The sequence below is a fragment of the Eptesicus fuscus genome, chromosome 6 (genome assembly GCF_027574615.1).
Source record: "Eptesicus fuscus isolate TK198812 chromosome 6, DD_ASM_mEF_20220401, whole genome shotgun sequence".
Classification (NCBI taxonomy): domain Eukaryota; kingdom Metazoa; phylum Chordata; class Mammalia; order Chiroptera; family Vespertilionidae; genus Eptesicus; species Eptesicus fuscus.
In genome coordinates this window covers 48,263,608-48,289,040 of record NC_072478.1, presented here as the reverse complement: position 1 = coordinate 48,289,040, position 25,433 = coordinate 48,263,608, and the positions used below count along the sequence as shown (strand labels likewise).

Here is a 25,433-nt window from a genome sequence, read left to right as displayed (position 1 = left end):
ATAAGTTTAAAGTATACAATCTTAAGGTATTGATTTGATATATTTATATATTGCAAAATGATTTATATATTGCCGTAGCTTTTGCTAATACCTCCATCATATAACACAATTACCATTTCTTTTTTTGTGGTGAGGACATTTAAGATCTGCTCTTAGCAACTTTCAAGCATAAAATACAATATAGTTAACTATAATCACCATGCTGTATATTATATCCCCAGAATTTATTCCATCTTTTTATAACTAGAAGTTTGTACACTTTAACCAACATCTTCCCATTTACCTTCCACCCAACCCCTTGTAACCTTCACTCTACTGTTTCAGAGTTCAACTTATTTAGATTCCACATACAACACAAGTGATATTATACAGTATTTGTCTTTCTGTGTGACTTATTTCACTTAGTATTATAACACTCTCAAGGTCCACCCATGTTGTCACAAAAGGTAGCAGTTCCTTTTTTCTCAGGGTTAAACAATATTCCATTGTATATATACACCACATCTTCTTTATCCATTCATCTGTTGATGGACACTAAGTTGTTTCCATTATCTTGGCTATTGTGCATAATGCTGCAATGAACATGGGAGTGCAAATACCTCTTGGAGACCCTGCTTTCATTTTCTTTGGCTATATACCCAGAAATGGGACTGCTGGATCAAGTGGTAGTTCTACTTTTAATTTAATAAGTACTTTAATAGTACTTTATATATTTAGTGAGTACTTTTCATTTGATATTTACTAAGCCAGACAAATGAGTGAAGGACCATCTTGGATATTCCAGACACAGGATACAATGTACAGAAAGGCTACAGCCCCAGATATATGGCTCCAGTAGGACCATGCCAGACATCTGAGGCCCCCGACACTGTAGAGCAGGGACAAGCTGTATATGCCCTGTATGAATTCTGCCCACAGAATTGTAAGCATACTAAGACAGTTATTGTTTTATGTCACTATATTTTAGAGTGGCTTGCTATGCAGCAACAGAAAACCACAAGAGCCTTCATTTCTCTAACGCAAGTATGATGATGGTACTCTCTTAGTGCTTAAACTTTTTAAAGGTTCTGCATCACTAGGATGAAGTAATTTTCTTTAATATGCCTGAAAAGATATTTTATTATGTCATGTTCCCATCTTATCTCCTACCATTTGGCCAAACATATTCTAAACTCTAATCCTACTATATGAAATTATTCGTTCACACCTCTTTAAACCTACATGTTCTGTTCTCTCTACCTGGAATGTCCTTCCCCTTCCCACCCATCCTCAATTCCATGGCAAACTCATACTCATTTTTAAAAACTTGAATCATGTATCTAGACCAAGCTGAACTCTCACTACCATCCCCATCACAGGAATAATTAAATACTACTATAGTACCCTCTAAAGCAAGCATGTCAAACTCGCGGCCAAGCCAATATAAGGGTACGTAAGAAACGTTTTAATAAAAATTTCATAACTTAATTTTTACAATATCCTGTTATACATAATCCTACCTAATAAAATAGTAATATGCAAATTGACCACACCTTCGCTACGCCCACCAGCCAAAGCCATGCCCACCAGCCAATCAGGGCGAGTATGCAAATTACCCAACAAATATGGCGGTTAATTTGCATACGCTGAGGGAGGGGGGAGTGAAGACTGAAGACAACTTAGAAGAGGGAGGAAAAGCGGAAAGCAAGGTGGCTGCCAGAGGGAAAGCCCGGGTGGGGCGGGGCGGAGCAGGGCAGAGCGGGGCGGAGTGGGGCGGGCGGCAGAGGCTCATGGGGGAGGCCGCTTACAGGATTCTTCCTGCAAATGGGCTACTAGTTATTAATAATGAGCTACAACGTTCACTAATGACTGATTACTACAATTGTGTTACATTCATTTCCCTTATGCACCTTACACACAGGTGCACCATTTCTCTCCACTAATACTGACAGCGAATATTTTAGCAGCTGACTGCCATGTCATTAGTCTTGTACTGACTTGCTTGGTGTGCGCAACAGGAAATACTTCGCTTTTAGAGAACAAGAAGAATAGGTTTACTTGCATTACACGTATTAATTTGTGCAGTTATTCAGTGTCTGGTAAGTTAATGCTCAAGAGAAAAATAATTTTATTAAAATATTCTATTATTTTATGTTAACGATTACTCATATATTTCAGCCCTCTGTATTCAGCATATCTCTATCGAAATAAACCTATGTTTCTATGAAAATTGAAGCTTTTGTTTTTTTGTGGCCCACATAAACTTAAACGTTGTTTATTTGGGCCGTGTTAGCCTTTGCGTTTGACATGCTTGCTCTACAGCATTCTGTACTCATTTACCCCACTGGTTGTCCCTCTAATCTATAAGCCAAGAATTCTATGTTGTTCATCTTCTTGTACCTAAGGCTCTATGACAGTTTCTGGTATGAGGAATAGAACTAAAGTTTACACAACTTTAGATGCAAAGTACACAAAGAAAAAGTTCCAGTTTTACTTCCTCCAAACATAGTATGTTCACAAACTTTTGTGCCCTGATTCTCCTAGGCTACAAAACCTACCCAAAGGGAAAACCCACTAGGAGAAGCTGCTCCAACCCCCCCATAAGAACGGTGCAGGTGGCTGACAAAAACAACCCAAAGCGTGGAGAGACAGAGGCTACAAGCAGATGAGGCGCTGCACGGTGCTCTGGAAGGGAGGGCAGAGCCCCGGGAGGGCTGGGGTGTAAGTGACAGGGGACCACTCTAAAGGAAGAGGACAGTCAAGGATGTTCAGTCTGGAAGCAGCTAAACCTTGACACCCAGGGTAACTTCTTCCAACGTACATGATGGTACAATTACTTTGGTTTGAGAAATATTGCCTTTAGATCACAATTCTTACAGGCATCTAGCTGTGGGAAGAAACCCAGTTCCCAAAAGGCACTTGTTTTAGACAGTTTAATGTGTGTAAGTCCTTCCCATAGAAGTCAAGTACAAAACTCTAATGCCTAACAGTTTTCAAAATCTCCTAAGAGTGAAGAAACATAGTAATTTACACAGACAATCAACAAATTTTGTAACTTTCAGATCAGAGATCACTGGCTGGCACTACACATACAGGATCACAAAGTTACCGAAGTGAAATAAAGAAAAGAAAAATACGACATCACTATACACTGGGGGGGAATATATATACTTACCTTCTCTTCTGAGGATATGGTAAGTTTGTCGCTTGAGATTAAGCTGCATACTTGTTCAATGCCGAGATTGAGAAATTCTTCACTAAGTACAACATCTGCAAAATGTTGCTCTGTTTAGAGGTTAAAAAGAAAATCTATTAACACCAATATTCCATTATCATACTTTCAAACTGTTGGAAAAAGAAGGGGTTTTGCTTAATCTAATCCAATAATGAAAAAACAACAACTGTTCTTCCTCAAGGCAAATGATCTCAACTTGGGTGCCAAGACCCCTGAATGGGAAATGAATACTCTCTTCAACAAATAATGCCGGGAAAACTCGATATCCACATGCAAAATAATGGAGGAGGGCTCTTATGATGAATTTGATTGGTGACTTATGAGCTCCATGAATTTAAATATCCAAACCTCTTCCCAGATTTGGGAAGCTGTCAAACATTTTTCTTTCAATAAGCTTTCTTTCAATAGCCTTCTACTTCTAGAACTCAAATGATTCACAAATTGGTCCTTTTGGTATCCCATAGGTATCAAAGGCTTTCTTACTAATTGTCAATGTTTTTTCTTTTTTCTCCTCTGACTGGAGTTTCAAAGTTCCTGTCTTCAATCTAACTGATTCTGCTTGATCCAATCTGCCACTGATGCTCCCTAGTGCAGTTTTTATTTCATTCACTGAATTCTTCAACTCCAGATTTCTGTTTGGTAAACTTGTCCTTTTGTCATGTACTGTTTTCCTAATTTTGTTGAATTGTCTTTCTGTGTTTTCTTGGAGCTGATTAAGTTTCCGTAAAATAGCTATTTTGAATTCTTTATTGGGTAAATCATAGATCTCCATGTCTTTGGGTTCAGTTACTGGAAGACTGCAGTGACTTTTTTGTGGTTATAGGTCCTTCATTTTATGTTCCTTGGAGATTTGCAATGCTATCTTTGCATTTAAAGTAGTAGTCACTTCCTCCAGTCTTCACTAACTGCCTCCGTGAGAGAGATGCCTTTCAACTGCCCTGTTAAAGATTCTGAGGCTTCCCCTGGGATTCAGTTCATCCATCTCTCTCAAAACATGTAACCTGAAAATGAACTCGATTTCATAGATATGATCTAATATGGGCAGAACAAAATGTGACAATCATTTTACACCTTTCGGGACACAATTACATTATCGATTTCTGTTGAATACACTATGAACTAAAACCTTAACATCTTTGGATTGGTTTGGCCAATTGAAGTCTAATATTTGTCACAAAGCTGAGATAAGAAATTCTTTCCTTTTACTAAATGAGTTTTTATTCAGCTTACCATACCTCAGTAAGGTACAGTCAAAATTAGCAGCTATTGTATACTGGCAATACATACACACAAACTAAAATGTAGCTAACAAAGCATTTACTTAAAATGTAATGCTAAAGAGCAAGTCATCTCAGCATTTAGTCTTTTTCCTCTACTTATAGCCAGGGTTAGTTCCCATATCCACAATCTTGCTTCAGCCACCTCCTATCTTCATTACACCAGTTCGGTTACCAACCTCATCTATTGTTTCCACTCCTTTCACTCCCAAGTTGACAGATTATTCTGTTTCTAGCACAGAGCTTTCATGGTGACACTAGTAATTTGCCTTTAATGGTTTACCACTGTCACTAAGTAAAGCCAACCTAGTTATACCTCCATTCAATAATCAATTCCATCTCTCTGAACAAATCCTATCATTGCAAAAGGACATAATTCCCATAAATATGTAAAATGCATTAAATACACACACACACACACACACACACACACACACACACACACACACACACACATATGCATTCTTCCTTATATAGAACAGAAGGCTTCTCCTTATTCTCTACAGCTGTTGAATGTTCCTGTTTGCTTCCCTTCTGAAAATAAGATAACCTTACCAAGAAATGTAAGACAGCCCTGGCCAGTTTTGCTCAGTGGAAGGGTCTCGGGTTTGATTTCCGTCAAGGGCACTTGTGGGAGGCAACCAGTCAATGTGTCTCTCTCATGTTGATGCTTCTCTCTCTCTTCCTCTCTCTTTCCCTCCCTCCCTTCCACTCTCTAAAGATCAATGGAAAAAATATCCTCAAGTGAGGATTAAAAAAAAAAAGAAAGAAATGAAAGACAATCCCTAGGATTTATCATACCAAGTTAGGTCCCTTATCCCAAATTAAGTCAATGAATTCAACAACAGAAGTCCAAAGTTTTGCTTGTTCTGTTTTGTATATACCTGGTGATAAGGTACAAATACTCTGATTTCTAAGCACCTTTTTTATAAAAATTAAATGCCATGTGGGATTTCTTAATTCCTCTGTACTCCACCTAGATTCTCATCTGAGAAGTGAGGGTAAGTGCATGGATAACAACAGTATTTTAGACCCACAAACAGCTCACCTCTGAAAGACAAAGTGTTTGGGGGAAAATAAAGATATCTCTAGTCTTCATTTTCCTAATTAATAAAATGTAAGTGTTAGACTAGATAAATGCTAAGGTTCCCTACAAGTGCTAACACACTATAATTCTTTGATTATGAATACTATTAGTTTCTAGGGGGAAAAATGCATTTATGTATCTCTAGCAGTTTCATTAACAAAAAACAGCTCACTCATCTCAGCTAGAAAAACTGTCAACAAAGAAGAGCAGAAATAATGCATGTGGTTTGCTAGGGCGTAAATGAGTGCCATAATGAGTGAGAGAATATAAAAATGATTAATCCTTTTAAGAAGTGCCATTCAAGTCTACAGGAATTCAATCTAGAAGTGCTATATATCAAATGCGTTCACAGTTCTCCAAAGAATCTTCTGTATCAGTCAATTAACATTACAATAGACCCTTGAATAATCAGCACCTATTCTTTGGTATGCTGATTATTACTAATATCACACCGTGAAGATCAGTAATGCTGTTATTAAAACCACTCTTTCAACATAGAGGGCAGCTTTCAAATGCATGAGCTTGTTTTGACAGGTGTTTACCTCACACAGTGGTTCCTAGACTAAATTATGGAAAGGTGGCACATGATTGAAGTAAACTGATTAAAGAAGAAAATAGGGCACAATCTGAATATACTAAATTTAGGTGTGAGTTGACTATTACTGGCCTATAAAAATCCTTGTAAGCAGAGGTTAAATTGTATTGAGCCTGTTATCACCCACAGCCGTTTGGGTAATGCCAGGTACATAAAGAAGGTAGCTAAGCAATGACTGACCATTGGGTCCCGGCTGAGCAGCTAAGAGATAGCTGAGCACAGGTTTATGAAGAAACACAAGCCCGGGAGAAGGGAGGAATATGGTCAGGACAAAAGATGAGACCTTGGAATTCCAAATCCCAACCAGGTCCTTTGTGACCTGAAACTGTGGTCTAAGGTGGCAAGTATGTTTGTGGAGGAAAGACGGTGGTCACAAGGAACTAGGAAAGGGGCAAGAGAGCCAACAGTACAGATGTGGAAGTTGCTGATGGCAGGGGAAATCAAGTACAGTGGGAAAAGGCAATCTAAGCATCAAGGGCAAGTATGCCTGGAGGCCTAGAGAGAAAACAGGCTGCAGAGAGAATGCTGCAGACTGAAAACCAGCCAGCCAGTGCAGAGCCCAGGATGGTGATACTGACAGAACAATAGACTGGAGGTGATACCCTTTGACCCACCTCCCCAGTACGTTAATATTATCCATGAGTTGACAACTCTTAAAATTGGATAATGAGTATTACTCTATTTTTTATGTGTTGTAGCTTTTCGTAATAAAAGATATTATAAAATATTGCTTGTAAACTTAAGAAATTCAAGCAAATTTAAGATTCTGGAGCAGCTTCCTACCTGGTGAACATGTGGCGATGTGGGTGCACCCCGAGAGGGAATGGAAAAACTCTGTGCCCTTTCCCCATAACTTGCCCAGTGCATTTCCTCCATCTGGCCTGTTCCTGAGTCATACATATCCTTTCGTAATAAACTGAATTCTAGGACCTAACTCAAAAGATACAGACTCTGACCTTCAGGCATTCCAGCTCTGGGAGACTTGCTGACCTTCAACCGTAAAACCAGGATGACATGCTGCACACCAGACCACTGCTTGACCAGTTTCGGGTCTTTCCTTATCCGAACAGACTGTGCTGCTCTGCATGCAGAACTTTTCAACCCTCTCTCCTTAATCTCTCTGTCCTGTTTTCTCTCTCCCTCCTTATAAGCCTCTACCTGCATTGAGATGTTAAGATGGTCATTGGGACAAGAGTCCTCATCTTCTCAGGCTGCTGGCACTTAAATAATCATTATTCCTTACACCAAAAAACAAACAAACAAAAGACTCAGGAGCATGGTTTAATAGCAGCACATCCTTTAAGACTAGACTTTGATTGAAAAGAGTGCATTCAAAAAGAAAATCCAATTTTTCTTTATAATTTAGCTGAAAGTGACAATAATTTTTCCACAAAAAATTCTTGGCATAATTACAAAGAAGGACTCTAGAAACTAAGATATGGAGGTGTTTTAATATTGATGGAAAACTGTTCATCTTTTATAGCATACTGTAACCAATTTAAGATTTTAAATAAAAGAATTAACAAAATCTGTTTCCTGAAAGCACAGTACATGAGTTTTTTTTCTGACAGAGTAAAACTATGAGATCTAGTAAGTACATCATGTAAACCATGTATGGACATCTTTTGCATTAATCCTGCTTTATTCATTCTCTCCCTAGCCCCTCTCCCCATCTCTTAATAGTCAGTAATGTTTATCAAGCACTTTGGAGACAACTAGCAGCCCATGGAAGATACAATGTTAAATAGTGATTACTTTATGCAGAAAAATTATCAAAAAATATATATGCTTCCTTGGTTTATCTGATATAAATCACTTAAAACAGGCACATTATGTCTAGTAGTTGATGGATCTTATGGATTTAGAAGAAATATTTTCTGTTTAGCTGAATAAGAGAATTGGTTGTATGGAAACACATCAATGGATTCTAATTTGTCTTTGGTTTTTCTTAAAATGCCTCATCCCACGGATTTCATGAATATCATTATACATTCCAGGCATTCCCCAACTTACAAAAGGTTTGTATTCTAAAAGTTTATCTGTAAATAAGCATTCTGGAACTCAGATCACATTTTCCTACTGAAACAATTTTTTAAAGGGCAGTCAGGCCAATCTACAGAAATCTATAAAGCTCAAATTTATTGGACCTATTATGTTTTACTGAAGCACTGTGGCTTTTTGTTTTCAACTAACCACCTTATACCATTATTTCTTGGATAAATGCAAAAGGAGTTCTGTGACTAATTCTCCTTTCCAATGCTCTGCATGTGCATGTGCACGTGCACGTACACATACCCCCAGACTCCCCCACACACATACCCCTTGCCCAGATCCATGTGCCAAAATGTCCCTGACTCATCAAAGTAAACACGATGGAGCAGAGTTTAGATGAAGGGCTCTCGCCTTTGAAGGCTAGAAGAAGTAGGGGTTACAGAGCTAATTAAGGGGCAATGGTTATGGAAGGTCCTATAGTAACTGTCCCTATTGGTCTCACAGATACATAGGACTGATGGTGGACTGTAACTTCCACAAGGTTTATCTTCCAGAAAGATGGTTAAAAAAAATACAAACTTCCTAATAATCAATTTTAATATATATATTTAAATGTTTATAAACTCAAAGCAAACTAAGTTATTGGTTACTTTTGTGTTCTTTAGCTACATCCAAAGCTATAACAAGAATCTCTCCTCCCCAGAGAGGGGGATCTGAGGGTCCTGCATAGCAACCAAGCTATGGCTTCCTTGACAACAGCAACAAGCCCTTCCTCTGCCAAGGGAGAGGATGCCAGCACAAGATCCTAGAAACCACTGTCTAAGGAGAGGGCTGCCTATGTTGGATCTACTTTTCTTTTCTTTTCTTTTTTTTTCTTGTTAATCCTCACCTGAGGACATTTTTTCCATTGGTTTTCAGAGAAAGTAGAAGGAGGGGAGGAGAGAGAGAGAGAAAGAGAGGGAGAGAGAAACATCAATGTGAGAGAGACTCATTGACTGGCTGCTTCCCTCATGTGCCCCGACCGGGTGGCAGGAAATGAACCCACAACCCAGATAGGTGCCCTTGACCAGGAATCGAACCCGATACCCTTTGGTAGGCGGGCCGACACTCTTAACCACTGAGCAACATGAACCAGGGCTGAATCTACTTTTCTTTTCTTTTCTTCCCAGTTTTTTGTTTTTATTGGACCTACTTTTCTACTCCACCCAAAGGCATCTAGATCTTCATTGCTTTAAAGATTTTTAAGCAATAAGGTTGTTTTCGTGTATTCAAGAGGAGGGTGTAAAAAGCCACAAAGATAAAATGACTTCATTTCCTATGCAAACAATGACTATTAATTTGAAAATTTGAAAGACAAATACATAGGGATTCAAAACTTATATAAAATCAGCTATTCTATTACTTAGGCCCAATACCAATTTATAGTGTTTTTCTTCTCAAGTTCAGAATTTTATGAGCATGATTCAATTATACTGCGCTACCATTATAACATTTTAAATGTCTTCTTATAAAGTCCAGATCCAGAAACAGGACATGACTTTCCAGAAATCACTATAGATTCACTTCAAAATTCAAGTTTTCCAGATTCCTCCTGACTCAGCAGAGGTCTATTTGACTTGCCTGCATAGGTGTTGGCCTTGTTCAGGAGGTCTGTGCATGCATGCATATCAGCAAAAGCCCGGATTCCTAAGCAGTTGACAGGGTGAAGCTGAGATTCCAAAAATTCACAGCAAGTCTTCTTCACATCCTGTAACTGTAACAAACCAGCAGCTGGAAGAAGCACCTGTAACACACAAGTAAGCATGGTAAGGCAACTGGCTGGAGGAACACTGTCACTATTTTATTGCTTCTACAGAGGGCACAAGAGGTCCAGCCATAGCTTATGATTTGCATCCAGACCCATACACAAAAAAGTAATCTAAAGGTAATTTGCAACAAAAAGAGTGATGCCTCTTTATATTCCTCATAATTTTTATAGAATCTGTCAAAGGTCCTTTCTTAGTCATAAGAATACAAGAGCAATTAGATCATATTAGATTTAATGGTTCCTTTTATAAGCATACAAAATATTCTTTTGAATTTTAAAAATATAAGTTGTTAGGATGCTAGGGGGTGCTATGGTTCAGTGAAAATGATTTTGTTCCCTTGGTTGGAGCAGTCATAGGATGAGCTTCAGTGATTTGTGGAGCAGGCATGAGCCCAGAGGAGTACGTACCATAACAAAGCCTCATTTTGCTCATCCACTGTCTGAACGACAAAACAAATTGCTTCCCTTGGGGGTAGCACAATTTTAAATTCAACACTCTCTAGCTATAAGCAGACAGTGTCTCTAGAATGTAATACATGTGCTAAAAAGGAAAACATAAAAGGTAAGTGCCTGGTAACTTTTTAATTAGTTTTTATTTGAATAACTCCAAGGAATTTTCTTTAATTATAGGTTATTCTGTAGGATTTAGCTAGTATCTTCACTATAAGTACTATATCCAACACTACAACTGCTTTTCAAATAGGTCAATGATGAAAAAGTTTTTCCTTGTAAGTGAATTAGTACAGTGCTATGTTAAGGACCACATTTGAAAGTCAAATTTAGGAGAAAAACTTCATAAAAAGAAGTTCTTGAGCATCTGTTTTTCTTTTATAAAAGCCAAAAGGAAAAAAAAAAAAAAAACCAACCTCAACTGAACAATGGTCAGTTTTAGAAAAGATCACGTTAGCATAAAAATGAAATAAGACCTCCCTAGCTGGGTCGGCCTGCGGACTGAAAGGTCCTGGGTTGGATTCCAGTCAAGGGCACATGTCCGGCTCGATCCCCAGTGTGAGGAGCGCAAGAGGCAGCCAATCAATGATTCTCTCTCATCACTGATATTTCTATCTCTCTCTCCCTCTCCCTTCCTCTCTGAAATCAATAAAAATATTTTAAAAATAAATAAATAAGACCTAAGTTACTTCAGTAATTGACTTTCAGATATTCCACCGAGGAAAAAGAAATAATAATTTTGAATATCTTTTACAATTTTCCTAAATGTATGTTAGTCATCCTAAATGTGGGAGAGTGCATCGTGTCTTTCTGTAACACAAACCACTTTATTTTCTTAAAGAAACCATGTAAGTTTTAACTCTCAGATCTATAGACTGTGTATGTGCCCACATGAACTTAATCAAATGGTCATGAATTAAGGACTAAGAGGATAACTTATGTTTCAGTCCAAATCCATCAACTAATATTCGTTTTTTAAAAAAACACACATAAAACAGTTGTATAGGTAATGACTTTTCCTTCTAATTTAAGAAAAATAAAGTGCAAATAATGCTGTTTACAGCCAAACCTTTTGTGTAATATGGATAGTGTGTTTCATTATGTTATGAGAATGAATCTCCATGGAAGACTTTAGTCGAGATAATTTGCAAACTGGAGGATTTCCTACACTGGTATAATTGTGCTCTGAAGCAATGTAAAGTGCATTCCAAGATGCTTAACAAATACAGCCATTTAATTCAACCAATACGAATAGTTAAGAAAGTGGTCTTCAGCGTAAGATTCAATCTCTGTGAAATTTGCACAAATAGCAATGAATACCCATCTAGTCAGCATTTTCCCAGAAACAACACAGTGTAGTACAGTAGTAGTCAAATTGTTTGGCAATACAGAAAAAGAGATATTTGGGGGGGGGGGGGGGGGGCGGGGGAAAGTGGCTGAGCAGAAACAGGCTCACTCATACATTGCTGGTGGGAATGTATACAGGGGTTGGCAGAAATAGGTTTACAGTTGTGAATACATGAAACACAGTTTATTCTTGTATTATTATTTCTTAATTATTGTATTATTTTCCATAAAAACAACTGTAAACCTACTCTTGTCCACCCTATATTGGTTCAGCCCTCATGAAGAGCAATTTGTCCATTTCAATTAAAATTACAAATGCCTATATCCTCTGACCCAGCAACTTAACTTACAGGTACACTAACATATGCAGAAAATCTCACATGTACAAGACATTCATTAGAGCATTATTGTGGGTAATAGCAAAAGTTAGAAAAAAAGCCTAAATGTCCATCTTAAAGAGACTGGTTACTTATAATAATCTATTCAATGGACTATTCTGCAGTCATTCAAAATAATAAGAATGGGATATATGAATGAGATAATTTCTAAGATATGTTAAATGAAAAAAAAAATCAGTGTTCAGTTCATAGTATAATAACATACACATATAGACCCACATTTACATATGTATCCATCTTAAAAAAAAGGCAGCTACAACGGGCTTTAAAATTTTTAATTCTGAGTAATTTCAACATCACTATCAAACCCAGGTCTACCTTATGAAGAGACTGAAATTTATAAATTTGTAGAATCTCAGATCTGAAGAGGATAAAACAAGTCAGGTAGGCCAGGAATATAAAAGTTATTTATCTGTAGGCCATCAGTCAGAAATTCACAAATAGTTTTTTGTTGATGTCAATAATGAGTCAAGTGCCTCCATGCTTGGCAAACATATATTAAATATAATTGAAGTGTTAGTCAAAGGTATAAAACAAGTTTATTCATCTTTTCCTTTTGTCACTAAATCCTTTAAAAATACCTTGGTTTTATGATGTGATTTTACTAGGATTAAACTTCAACAGCTCATAATTATGAAATTCATGACATACAGCTTCAAATACAATTAATAACTGGTCCAGGCTTACTAACATGACCTCTGGTGACCATCAGTCACTCATGATGAAAACAGGAAAGCAGCTGGGGACACATCAAATTTCTAATTACTTTGCATATTAGTTGGATAGCCAGCTAAAGAAAAACAAAATAAAAAATGCTCCATGGGGGGAGGGGGGCGTGTTGGGAGGGAGGACGGACATATGTAATACTTTCAACAATAAAGATTTTTTTTTAAATGCTCCAAATTTGAAATGACACATATCCCATAATCAGAACCACTCAAAACAGCTGGCAGCCTATGAGCTTGATGCCCTGGAATCAAATAAAACCAAACATCCTACTTATGTCTGATAAAGAAACCAAACACTAGAGAGGCAAATGAGTTGACCAAGTCATGTAGCTGGTGAGTGGGAAGCTAGGGCTACAATCAAACTCACCAACTCTTCTGTCTATTGTTTGTTCCATTATCTTGAGGCCCTTCTCAAGGTGCAGAATAGAAGTGCTGACCTAAATTCTATTATTCTTTCAGCAAGAGTAATAAAAGATAATAAACACCTCCACAACATGTTCTTACAGCTGTTTCCATTTACTGAGTATTTAAATGAGTTAGGCACTGTGCTAAGCACTTGGCAGATAACAATATCTCATTATTCCCATTGTATACAAGTGAATACAGAGGCTTGGAGAAGTTGGGTAACTTGCCCAAGGCCACAGACCTAGTCTAGGATAGGCCTGAGTCTGCTATGAGTACAGTATTAACCAAAGCGGGTAAAATGTTTTTAGAGGACACACAAACATTTCATGTTAATAGTTAGGAATATGTTTTGCAGTTACCTTCTATTTATTTTAATAATATAAATTATTTCTTCAGTAGATTAAAGCGAAGATTGAGTCAATGTAAAGAAAAACATTAACTATGTAATAGTATCAGCAGTATAGAATACAGCAAAATCATGGAGGTGACACACAAATTATGAACTTTAGAGAGACCTGATTTGGTAGATGATGAAAGGAATTTTGGGGATAAAATAGGCAGGTTTAGGGAATCTATAACCTATAATAATAAAAGTGTAATATGCTAATTAGACCATAGGTCCTTCCTGACGAGGCCAGGGCTGTGAAGGAAGCCTGGGTCCTGGGTGCCTGCTGGTGGCCGGAGGAAAGCCGGGGTCCCAGGTGCCTGCCAGCGGCCAGAGGGAAGCCCGGGTCCCGGGTGTCAAAGGGAAGCTGGTGCCGGCAGCCGGGGAAGGAAAGCCTCCTCTTGCACAAATTTCGTGCATCGGGCCTCTAGTTTTAGGAATAAAGAGGGTCCATGGGGTAGGAATGCATAGGTGAGGGCTTAGAGCCACCAGAAGGCACACATTCACAGAGAATAAAAAGGGTGCCCACAGGATAAGGGGAGAGGAAGACATACATTTACAAAAGATAAGGAAAAGCCACAGAGTGTGGGAGAAGAAGGAAACAAACTTTCACAAAGGATAGAGAAATGCTGACATATGGCAGAAAGAGGAGAACAGGAGCTAGAGAAATGTTACAAGATAAGAGGGAGAGAAAGAAGGGAGCACTACATGGGTTTGGGGCTTTGAAGCTGATATTCTACAAAAAGAGTGACCAATTAGAAGAGGATCTATAATAATAAAAGCATAATATGCAAATCGACCAAACGGCTGAACAGTGGAATGACTGTCCAGTCGTCCTTGCAGATAACCTTCCAGACAAAGCCAAGGCTGCAGCTGCGGGATTGAGACAGCCACCGGGGCTGCGAGGGAGGGACTGAGGCAGCCGCCGCAGCTGCCAAGGCCTACTCTTGCATGAATTTCGTGCATCGGGCCTCTAATCTATATATATATAAGGCTAATATGCTAAGTGTCCGACCATTCGACCGGTATCTACGATGCACACTGACCACCAGGGGGCAGACGCTCAACGCACAGGCATGGAAACACGGAACAGACTGATGAATCCAGAGGGAAGGGGAGAGGGGCGTAGACGAGAAGAGATTAACCAGAGATCTTATATGCATACTAGAGACCCGGTACACGGATTCGGCCTGCAGGGATCAGGCCAAAACCGTGCACCGGGCCTCTGACATCCCCTGAGGGGTGCCGGAGTGCAAGAGGATGCAGGCTAGGCCAAGGGACCCCACCGATGCACGAATCTGTACACCAGGCCTCTAGTAGGATCATAAAGTGAGGAAGGGGTCCCAATAGAAGAGAGCATGAAGTGACAAAGAACTACAGCCTTTATAAACCTTAGCGAAAGACAGCTTAAGTGTTTACCCCCTTGGGACTCCCTCCCTATGTGGGAGTCTGTATTTGCTTCCAATAAATTTCCACCCTTTTCATCTACCACCTTTTGTCCTGCCTTCATTCTTCGAATACATCTGGACAAGGACCCAGGAAAGAAATCACCCTTCCATCCTGCTCAGGAAAACAACCTGAATCAATTGATTCCCTTGAATCAATGAGATTTAGTATTCTAATCTTTCAATATCTGACATCATTCTGATTCCAGAGGTTTCTACATAACACTGGAAAGGAAGAATGTGCTTTAATCTTGGGCTATCATAATCCCATCACTTATTTTCTATAAACTATATTATTAGTAACAAATGTGGGAAACACCTAGCAATGTAAAGAGGTGATTTCTTAATTTTCTATTTAGGTCACAAAAATATCTGTAACCAAGAGGTCTGAAGAATTACAAAAAAACAAGAGGTCTGAAGAATAATTTATGTCTTTAAAACTGATTTTTCAAAGCTCTGTAGAGCAAAGAAACAGTTGAATTAGTGCTGCTTCTTATAGGAAGTGGAATTATTTTGATACAGTAAACCTCAGACACAGAGCATTATGATCTAACTGGTGCAGGAATTCGTGCACATTGAAAGGAAATTAATTAGAAGGTGGCCGGTGGGGCCAGACTGGGTGAGATGGGCCGGACACACCCTGGAGCCACCTCCCGTGGTCCCTCCCTGGCTGGCTGCACCTGGGGTGGCGCCGGGGCTCGAAGGGCGTCTGCGGACTGAGCGGGATCCCTCTGGCAGGTGGGGGTCCCTTGGCCTGGCCTGCAGGAATTGGGCCGAAACCGTGCACTGGGCCTCCAACATCCCCTCAGGGGTCCCAGAGTGCGAAAGGGCACTCTGCAAAGTTGCTGCCGCTGGGCAGCTCCTGCATTGAGCGTCTGCCCCCTAGTGGTCAGTGCACGTCATATTGGCCAGTCCCTTAGCCTTTTATATATAGAGATGGAAAGTTCCAATTGGCTTCATTTTCCATATGCTTCACTGGTATTAACCCTGAGCCTGATGAAAACAACCTTAAGGCACTCTTAGATCCTGAAGTGTATTCCAAAACATCAAAGAAAAAGCAATTATACTAGCTATGTATTCTGAATGTTAATGATATAGTTTAAGAATCAAAAAGTGGTTTATTCTTATATAGTGTATATACTGAGAAAGGGAGGGCCACATTCCAAAAGCTAAAACATATCTCTCCAGTCTGTGGAGCCCTAAGAAAAAATGTAAAGCAGGCAGTTGGCCTTGGGGCCCAGCCATCATCTCCCCTTCCTGTAGCCTCCTCCCCACAGTAGACCCTCCTGTTCTCACCATGGTCTCAGACACCTTCTGGTCACTACTAATAGCATTGCTCCATTTCATTTGCTTCATAGCACCACTCTCAAAACTGACCTTATGCATTTGCTCCTATGTTTATTGTCTCTCTCCCTGCAAAAGAATATCCACTCTATGATAGTGGGGCCACATCTATTTTACACCTAGAAGAATATCTAGGTGCCTAATAAATGAATCAACCTGAATGTAAATTAATTTGTTACTCTTGTGAATGTTTATATTTTAAGAGATACAATTTTAGATGGCCTTTGACCCAGAAACACAAAGTGGATTCCTAGAATGTATCCATACGAGACTCTTGTGTCCTAATGCAAAGCCTCATCTCCTACTCAAGTTGACACTACAGCTACCAGGTCCAAGTAGGCTTTGATGAACTGTGTGAAGAGGTCACCTACTAGTGACTCACCAAACCCCTACCAAACCTCTCTCTGGCTTCCCACCCAGAATGCACGGAGGATTCACACCTGCCCAATCTAGAAGCTCAGAGGACATAATGCTTGTCGAACCACTCTTGACCAATCAAGGATAGTCCAAAGAAGATGACAGATAAATACTCCCCTTTTTTATACTCTAAGCAGATAGTTCTGAGACAAACTTCATAAAGCTCCTCAAAAGGTCCTGGTCAGAATAAACTTGTTACATTAGCTGTGGCCAGATTTATACCACATTTTGAACTGGTTTTCCCTCCTTTCCAATTCAAATCCTCCATTCACTCATTATTGCTCTTTTGGATCACTTTCCAAATAAACTAGCTGCACAAAAGCCTTTGCTTCTAGGGAAACCATGAGACAAAGTTGAATATGATTAGTTATAAAAGTAAGAATATTATAGTGCTGTGTAATCTATCGAAAACTGGACGAACTTAATGTCCAATAACAAGAAGCAGATGAGGTAAATTCTATAAATATCAATAAAATGGAAGATTTTGTAATAAAAGAGATTGTAGATAAATATTTAAGACTTGAAAAATGCTGATTTCTAAACAGAATATACAGCATAATCCCTTTTTGTAAACACATATGCACATAAATAGAGACAGGATTAGAGAAATATATCACAGTTGTTAATAGGAATTATCTCTGGATAGTGGTAGCATGAAGGCTTTTTACTTCTTTCAATTAATTAATTAATTAATTTATTTATTTATTTAAATCCTCACCCAAAGATATTTTTTCCATTGATTTTTAGAGAGAGTGGAAGAGAGAGAGAAAGACAGAACTATCAATGAGAAAGAAACACATCAATTGGTTGCCTCCTGCACGTGCTCCGACCAGGGCCAGGCCAGGGAGGAGCCTACAACCGAGGTAAGTGCCCTTGACCAGAATCAAACCCGGGACCCTTCAGTCTGCAGGCCGATGTTCTATCCACTGAGCCAAACCAGTTAGGGCTACTTCTATTTATTTATTTTTATTTTCTAAATTTTTTATAATGAATATACCCCATTTAAATGATCACATATTATGTAAAAGAAAGTCAAGAAAAAGAAAATAAAGGAATGCCTTTCTGGATCTCTAGGATTCCAGCCAATATAGAAATGGATAAGGGGAAGCAATTTATTTAATGACCATCACCCACTTCTCACCAGAGCCTGCCTCAGTTTGGCCTTTCTTCTGAGTACTACAAGTCTCAACTGTTTTTGATCATCAAGCTAGTGTTTTACCTATATACTACAGGCCCAGTGCACGAAATTCATGGTCCCCAGGCCTGGCCGATGATCAGGGCCAATTGGGGCCTTCCGGCTGCCAGCTGGGGCCTTCCTTTATTCCGCACCACCCCTGGTGGTCAGCGCACGTCATAGCGAGTGATCGAACTCCTGGTCTCCCAGTCAAACTCCTGAGGGGACACTTTGCATATTAGCCTTTTATATAAATAGACTACAGGCCTGGTGCACGAAATTCGTGCACAGGGGTGTGGGTGTGTGTGTGTGTCCCTCAGCCCAGCCTTCACCCTCTCCAATCTGGGACCCCTTGAGTGATGTCCGACTGCCCATTTAGGCCCGATCCCAGGATCGGGCCTAAATGGGCAGTCGGACATCCCTCTGACAATCCAGGACTGCTGGCTCCCAACTGCTCGCCTGCCTGCCTTCCTGATTGCCCCTAACCGCTTCTGCCAAAAAGCCTGATCACCCCTAACCACTCCCCTGCCAGCCTGATTGATGCCTAACTGCTCCCCTGCCAGCCTGTTTGCCCCTAACTGCCTTCCTCTGCAGGCGTGGTCACCCCTAACTGCCCTCCCCTGCAGGCCTGGTCACCCCTAACTGCCCTCCCCTGCAGGCCCGATCGGCCCCAACTTCCCTCCTCTGCCAGCCTGGTCACCCATAACTGCCCTCCCCAGCAGGCTTGATTGCCCCCAACTGCCCTCCCTTGCAGGCCTGGTCCCTCCCAACTGCCCTCCCCTGCTGGCCATCTTGTCGCAGCTATCTTGTGTCCACATGAGGGCAGCCATCTTTGACCACATGGGGGCAGCCATCTTGTGTGTTGGAGTGATGGTCAATTTTCATATTACTGTTTTATTAGATAGGATAGAAGCCTGGTGCATGGGTGGGGGCCAGCTGTTTTGCCCTGAAGGGTGTCCTGAATCAGGGTGGGGGTCCTCTTGGGGCATGGGCCAGCCTGGACGAGGGGCCTGTGGTGGTTTGCAGGCCGGCCACGCCCCCCAGCGACCCAAGCGGAGGCCCTGGTATCTGGGGTTTATTTATCTTCTATAATTGAAACTTTGTAGCCTTGAGTAGAGCCAAGCCTCCTGCTTGCTCCGTGGCCACAGCCATTTTTGTTGGGATTTATTTATCTTCTATAATTGAAACTTTGTAGCCTTGAATGGAGGCCTGGGCCGGCCAGGGTGTGCGGAAAGCTTGGCTTCCTCCATTGCCGGGGAAACCCGAGCCTCCTGCTCTCTCCGCGGCTGCAGCCATCTTGGTTGGGTTAATTTGCATACTCATTCCTGATTGGCTGGTGGGCATGGCTTGTGGGTGTAGCAGAGTGATGGTTAATTTGCATATTGCTCTTTTATTAGATAGTATATAAAAGCCTAAACGACCCGTTACCACCAGTCGACCACTCGACCCGTCGCTATGATGCGCACTGACCACCAGGGGACAGACACTCAACACAGATGCTGCCCCCTGGTGGTCAGTGTGTTCCCATAGCAGGAGCACAGCTACAGCGGCGTGAGCCTCTCCCACCTCCACTGCAGCACCACCACACAGTGGCAGCGGCAGGCGCAGTGGGCTGGTATGAGCGGGAGCGGCAGCCTCCCCGGCTGCTTGCCGCTTCACACACTGCTACATCCCTCAGGGGATGTCGGACTGCCAGTTTTGGCCCGATTCACAGAGGGATCAGGTTGAAACCAGCAGTCCAACATCCCCTGAGGGGTCCCAGATTGCAAGAGGGCACAGGCCAGTCTGAGGGACCTCACCGGTTCATGATTCTGTGCACTGGGCCTCTAGTAGAACAATAAATAAACTCTACACATTACTCTTCTTGTTCATGTCAATAGCAATATCTTAAGCACTGGAGAAACATGAAGCAAAAGAACATGGCCAGCTAATTAAATAAACAACTTCAAATGCTATCATTTTGTTAAATAGAAAAAAAATATTTTCTTCTAGATATGTTGATTTCCAACGTAAGGAGACACATAAAAGCCTGAAAATTTCGTTCTATGGACTTGTTTTCTGCAATGAACAAAGAAGTAGGGGGAAAGCTACCAGTGATTAGTGAAGACAAGCTGAACATTAGACATGGAAGGTAGCCGAGCCAAATGATTAGCACCCGGTGACACTCTTACACCAGCTGCACGTTGTAAAGTAAGATGCTTTCATCCTACTTCATGTTGTTTGACAAGCCAAATTACACATAAGATGTTTCACTTAGACAAGTACACTCCTTCTGCTTAGCTATTAGAATCTGTAGTTTATTTTCAGCTGGGGTATTTATTTACTCCATTGAGGGAAATAGTTTATATAGTACGTCTTTTAAATCCTGAGCCATTAGCCGTATATTTAGAGAAGATATGACCAATGGGTCTGAGTGCTCCATTATGTAAGATTTCCAGATGTCTATGAAAATATGCAAACATGAAACTAACAACTCAGTCACTGTTAACTTTACAGTAAGTGCAGATTTTTATTAATTTCCAAGCTATTTTATATTCATATCAGAAGCACCTGTTTATTTAAAGTGGAAGGACCTTGCATGCCAGCAAGGACCTGAAAAGAAACAAGGAAATAGCTGTCCAAAGGGCATGCATGAGCAGATAAGGAAGCTATTTGTCACTGAATTTAAAAAGTCTCATTGTGAAATATAACCTATAACTTTCATTAGCATACATCTTCTAAAATCGGCATTAGGTCCCCAATTTACAAATAAGTTATGTTTCACAAGTTTATTTTCTCAGTTGGCTGCTTGATGCTCATTGCACACTTACCCACAGAAACCGTATTACAAACAGTCATAAACTGAAATATCAATGAACATAACACTGCCACCTGACTGCTGTGACCTCAGGGGTGCAGCGGAGAAGGAAGAAGACAGTTTCCTTCCTCTTTCTGGGATGTAGGCCTCGCCGAGTACAGTTTTGAAATAGGAAGTGTCTGTCCTTGGCATCTGGCCACCTCATTCGCACTTGCACATCTCACAGTCCTAAACCTCGGCCACCAGGAGCCAGCCCTCTGCTCTGTGCACCCAGCAATGGTTCTCTACTCAGATCTGCCTTTCCTGGTTGCAAGGGTTTCATCCTCTAAATACACCTACCTCACCTTCCCTCCCCGACACCCGTACCCAATGTCCATCCCTCGGGATAGCTGCTGCCAGCAAGGTCAGAAAGAAAGCCATCTTATTATTCACTCACAAGGTTAACAGCGCATCACCTCCAGGACAAATCCCTTCCAGAGGTAAAGTTTTAAGAGAGACTAACCCTTATGCAGAATACATCTGTAATTAATGTCATTCCCAACAGTATAAAAATGAAGGGGAAATGCCAAGGAAAAAGCGGGGGCCCTGCCTGAAAGCCATCTCTCCAATATTATCTTTTTACAGCTGTTTTTCCATTATTTTTAACCCAAGGTTTCTCTAAATCTCCAACTTATTTAACAGTGGCTCAAATGTATATTGAAAATAGCACCGACCTTACAGAATGTTGAAAAAATTAAACAACATGGTCAACCATTCAATACAGTGCCTGGCACATGACCAGAGTAGTGCATTAGTTCTAGTTCAAGGATTTGTTTCTTGGATTGAATTGAACATTCAACCCTTTGACAATGAATGCCAGGATTTCCTCTCTCCCTCACAAGGTGATATTCTATGCTGGTTCATTCACAATAAACATAGATTGTTTTCTTTTTTGATCAAATATTACCAAAGTCAAAGATATAATCAGGGCCAATTTGGAAAAGAATAAATACAGAATACGAACATAGGGAAAATATTTGATACCTTACTAATTATCAGACAGACATAAATGAAAATAATGAAAGAGCACATTTGATCACTATAGATACAATTTTTTTTAACAACATCCATTCAGGTCAAGGTATAGTAAGCCTTGGCCCCTAGCACATTTTTTGCTACCATTGTAAACTAGCCAACTCTCCTAGAAAGCAAACAGGCAACTTTCATTATGGGCTACCAAAAACATATATATACTAGAGGCCCGATGCACGACATTCGTGCAAGGAGTTCAGCCCTGGCAGCGGCAGCGGCTTGCCTCTGCCCTCACAGCCCTGGCCTCGTCCAGAAGGTCGTTCGGCTGTCCGGTCTAATTAGCATATTACGCTTTTATTATTATAGATATAGCTAAAATGCAGTGTCCCCTCAGGAATTCAAGAAAGGAGGCTCCAGGTGGCAGCCGGCAGCCGGGAAAGGGAGGCCCCAGCAGCTACTAGGGACCCTATCCATGCACAAATTTCGTGCACTGGGCCTGTAGTAAAAGTTGAAAGCCTTTGACCCTGGGAGTATGTTTCTGAAAATCTACCCTGAGAAAATAGTTCACAAATTGGAATAGGCTACAATCCATGAATTTTATTTTAGCATTACTTATAAGGTGGGGGGTGGGGGGGAGACAGGAACAACTAAAGATTTAAACAATGCAGAAACATATGCAGCAAAAGCACACTTTGCCAACCTTTGCTCATCTACCCACCTGATTAACCAACTCTCCCCATGTCCTCTGTAAAGTATACTCTTTAATATGCGTGCACACTTCTGCCCCTCCATCTGAGTTGCACTTTGTTAATTCATACATGTTGAATTTGCTCACAAATCTGTTTATGACACTTGCACTTGTTATTGAAATTATATAACTTAAATAGATATGTGTAATCCAATAAAATGTGAGTGTAAAAAGAGAGCTGTTCCTATGGAGACTAAGTTGATTGCTTTATAATCACTTGACCAATGTGTTAATGCAAAAAGGAATGTTTTAATCAAATTAGACGTGAGAGTAAGGAAACAGAAATTGTGTAATTTGAAGATGACTTCACACTGATATTTCTTTTTTTTTTTTAATATATTTTATTGATTTTTTACAGAGAGGAAGAGAGAGGGATAGAAAGTTAGAAACATCGATGAGAGAGAAACATCGATCAGCTGCTTCTTGCACACCCCCTACTGGGGATGTGCCTGCAACCAAGGTACATGCCCTTTACCGGAATCGAACCTGGGACCCTTGAGTCCGCAGGCTGACGCTCTATCCACTGAGCCAAACCGGTTTCGGCTGATATTTCTTTTTAAGTCTCAGTTCTTGCTGTAGTTAAAAAAAACTAGAAAAAGAGAATCAATGCATTATTATGATGTGGTATGTGTGTAAGAAAGAGTAGCTGACCATACTTAGTTTTACAACAAAAGACTGGCATGCAATTGTACGGTTACATGTTTTAGGTTAATATAAAATATTTAGCCTGGCTGGCATTGTTCAGTGATTGAGCGTCAACCTATGAACCAGGAGGTCACAGTTCGATTCTGGTGAGGGTATGTGCCTGGGTTGTGGGCCCGTTCCCCAGTGTCGGACATCCCCAGTGTGGGATGTGCAGGAGGCAAATAATCAATGATTCTCGTCACTGGTGTTTCTAACTCTCTCTCTCCCTCTCCCTTCCTCTCTGAAATCAATAAAAGTGTATTTTTTTAAAAGAAAGAAAGTAAAAATATTTAGAGTATACAGTACATGTATTATTTTTTAAATGGTTTCTCCACTTTACAGCCTTTTTTGATTAAGTGGTCAACCACATCAACAGGCCTCCTTCCAAGGGAGTCCCTCCCTGGGGTGCCCTGCTTTTAGGAATGACTCATGGTTTAAAACACTATAAACCAACATACTACTGGCACTTCCTGTCTACAACAAACAAAACCAACCTGTTCTACACCACCAATAAAGTGGACACACTATATTGAATTTTCTACTGTACTGAGATTGTGTTCCTTACCAAAAATTATTTTTAAAGGTCTCTTGGAAAACTCTCATTTAAATACTGTTCCTTTTCTAAAAGGATGAGATTTCCTACCTCAAATCATTTCAATTTATGCAACATATAAGTTTCATGAACTGTTTAAAACTCATCCATTCAAAATTACAAGATGCTTATTAAGATCCTCTTGAGATAATAAAAGTTCTAATGTAGATAGAACCTGTGGCTGAACACTCAAAACACTTGGGCATAAGAGCATTTACTTACATTTTTCATTGTCTATTAACATCCTTACCTTTGTTTTTCACACTGACATCAAGTGAAAAGCTCGTACCTACTTTTAGCAAGCCAAAACAAATACCCAAAGCTGAGAAGTAAAAACATATGTTACAAAACCACAAATTTAGCAATGAAGTAAATGTTTTTAAAAATTCCAAACTCCTTTAGAATTTTCCAAAAATGTTCATCAGCACACCAAATAAAGAAAAGTAAATCTTCAATAATTTTTGGAAAATAAAAAAATACTTTTTAGTTATAAAAGTATTTTTATTTTTGAATTTATAAGCTCTCTTTTTAAGCAACACTAGTTAATTACAACTTAATAGTTGTCTGATTTGAACTAATAAACCTTCAGAGCTTCCTCATTTGCAAAATAGAATAATACCTACTTAATTTGGTAGTGAATATGTAAAATGCCTAGCACATAGCTGAAAATAAACCCATGTGAAAACTCTTCAGATGTATATAAAGCCAAGTATTCTTAATATTGAGGGACACAGAGAAACAACCAAGTACATGAATTCTCTCAAAGCGTGAGCAAACCTTGTGATATGCTTACGTGCACTTGACTTGGGAAAGGATCCAGTTTTTCTTCAGATTCTCAAAGGAGTCCATGACCCCAAGAAGTTTGAAAGCCTGCTTGATAGTTGCCTTTGGCTTTATTTCCTCTGTCCCCAGATTCATAAAGTTTACAAAATTTGACTGAAAACTCTAGAAACAAGCTAAATTTAAGTTACTCAAAGCAACAACAACAAAAAGTTCAATTAAAAGCATGGTCATGGTAAGATCTGTATTCTCCTTTTATTTCTCTCTTAAAAATAAACTTATCTGTGAAGCTGCACCACAGCAACAACTGTGGCAATTCATCTGCCACCCAGAGGAATGTGTGATAAGGACTCAAAATCCAGGGTGTTGTAGCCCTCCAAAAGATATGTTACCCCAAACCTGTGAATATGACCTTATTGAGAAAAAAGGGTGTTTTCAGATGTAATTAAGAACCTCAAGATGAGATAATTCAGGAATTAGGATGCCCTTATAAGAGGCAGAAGAGGAGAAGAATTACAGGGGAGAAGGTGGTGTGAAAATGGAGGGAAAGATGGAGTGAGGCAGCCACAACCCACAGGATGCCTGGGGCATCTTTCCCTAGAATTCTTAGAGCGTGGCTTTGCTGACACCTTGATTTCAGACTTGTAGCTCCAGGAACTATAAGATAATAAAGTTCTGTTGTTCTAAGCCACACAAAAAATAAAATAAACAAACTTAAACTCACTTGGCTCAAATTATTTCCCAGCCTTACCATAA

General features: G+C 40.0%; 1 protein-coding gene across 4 annotated transcripts in view; it reads right to left on the bottom strand.

Annotated features, from left to right (window-relative positions):
- KLHL2 (kelch like family member 2) overlaps positions 1 to 25,433 on the bottom strand; it is an 82,793-nt gene that overhangs the window by 25,208 nt on the left and 32,152 nt on the right. For all 4 annotated transcript variants that reach the window (XM_054717668.1, XM_054717670.1, XM_054717669.1 and 1 more), the window contains 2 exons: positions 9,786 to 9,948; positions 3,155 to 3,264 (listed from right to left, as the gene is read on the bottom strand). In XM_054717668.1, coding sequence (XP_054573643.1) covers positions 3,155 to 3,264; positions 9,786 to 9,948 — 273 coding nt within the window. The remainder of the gene's footprint in view (positions 1 to 3,154; positions 3,265 to 9,785; positions 9,949 to 25,433) is intronic.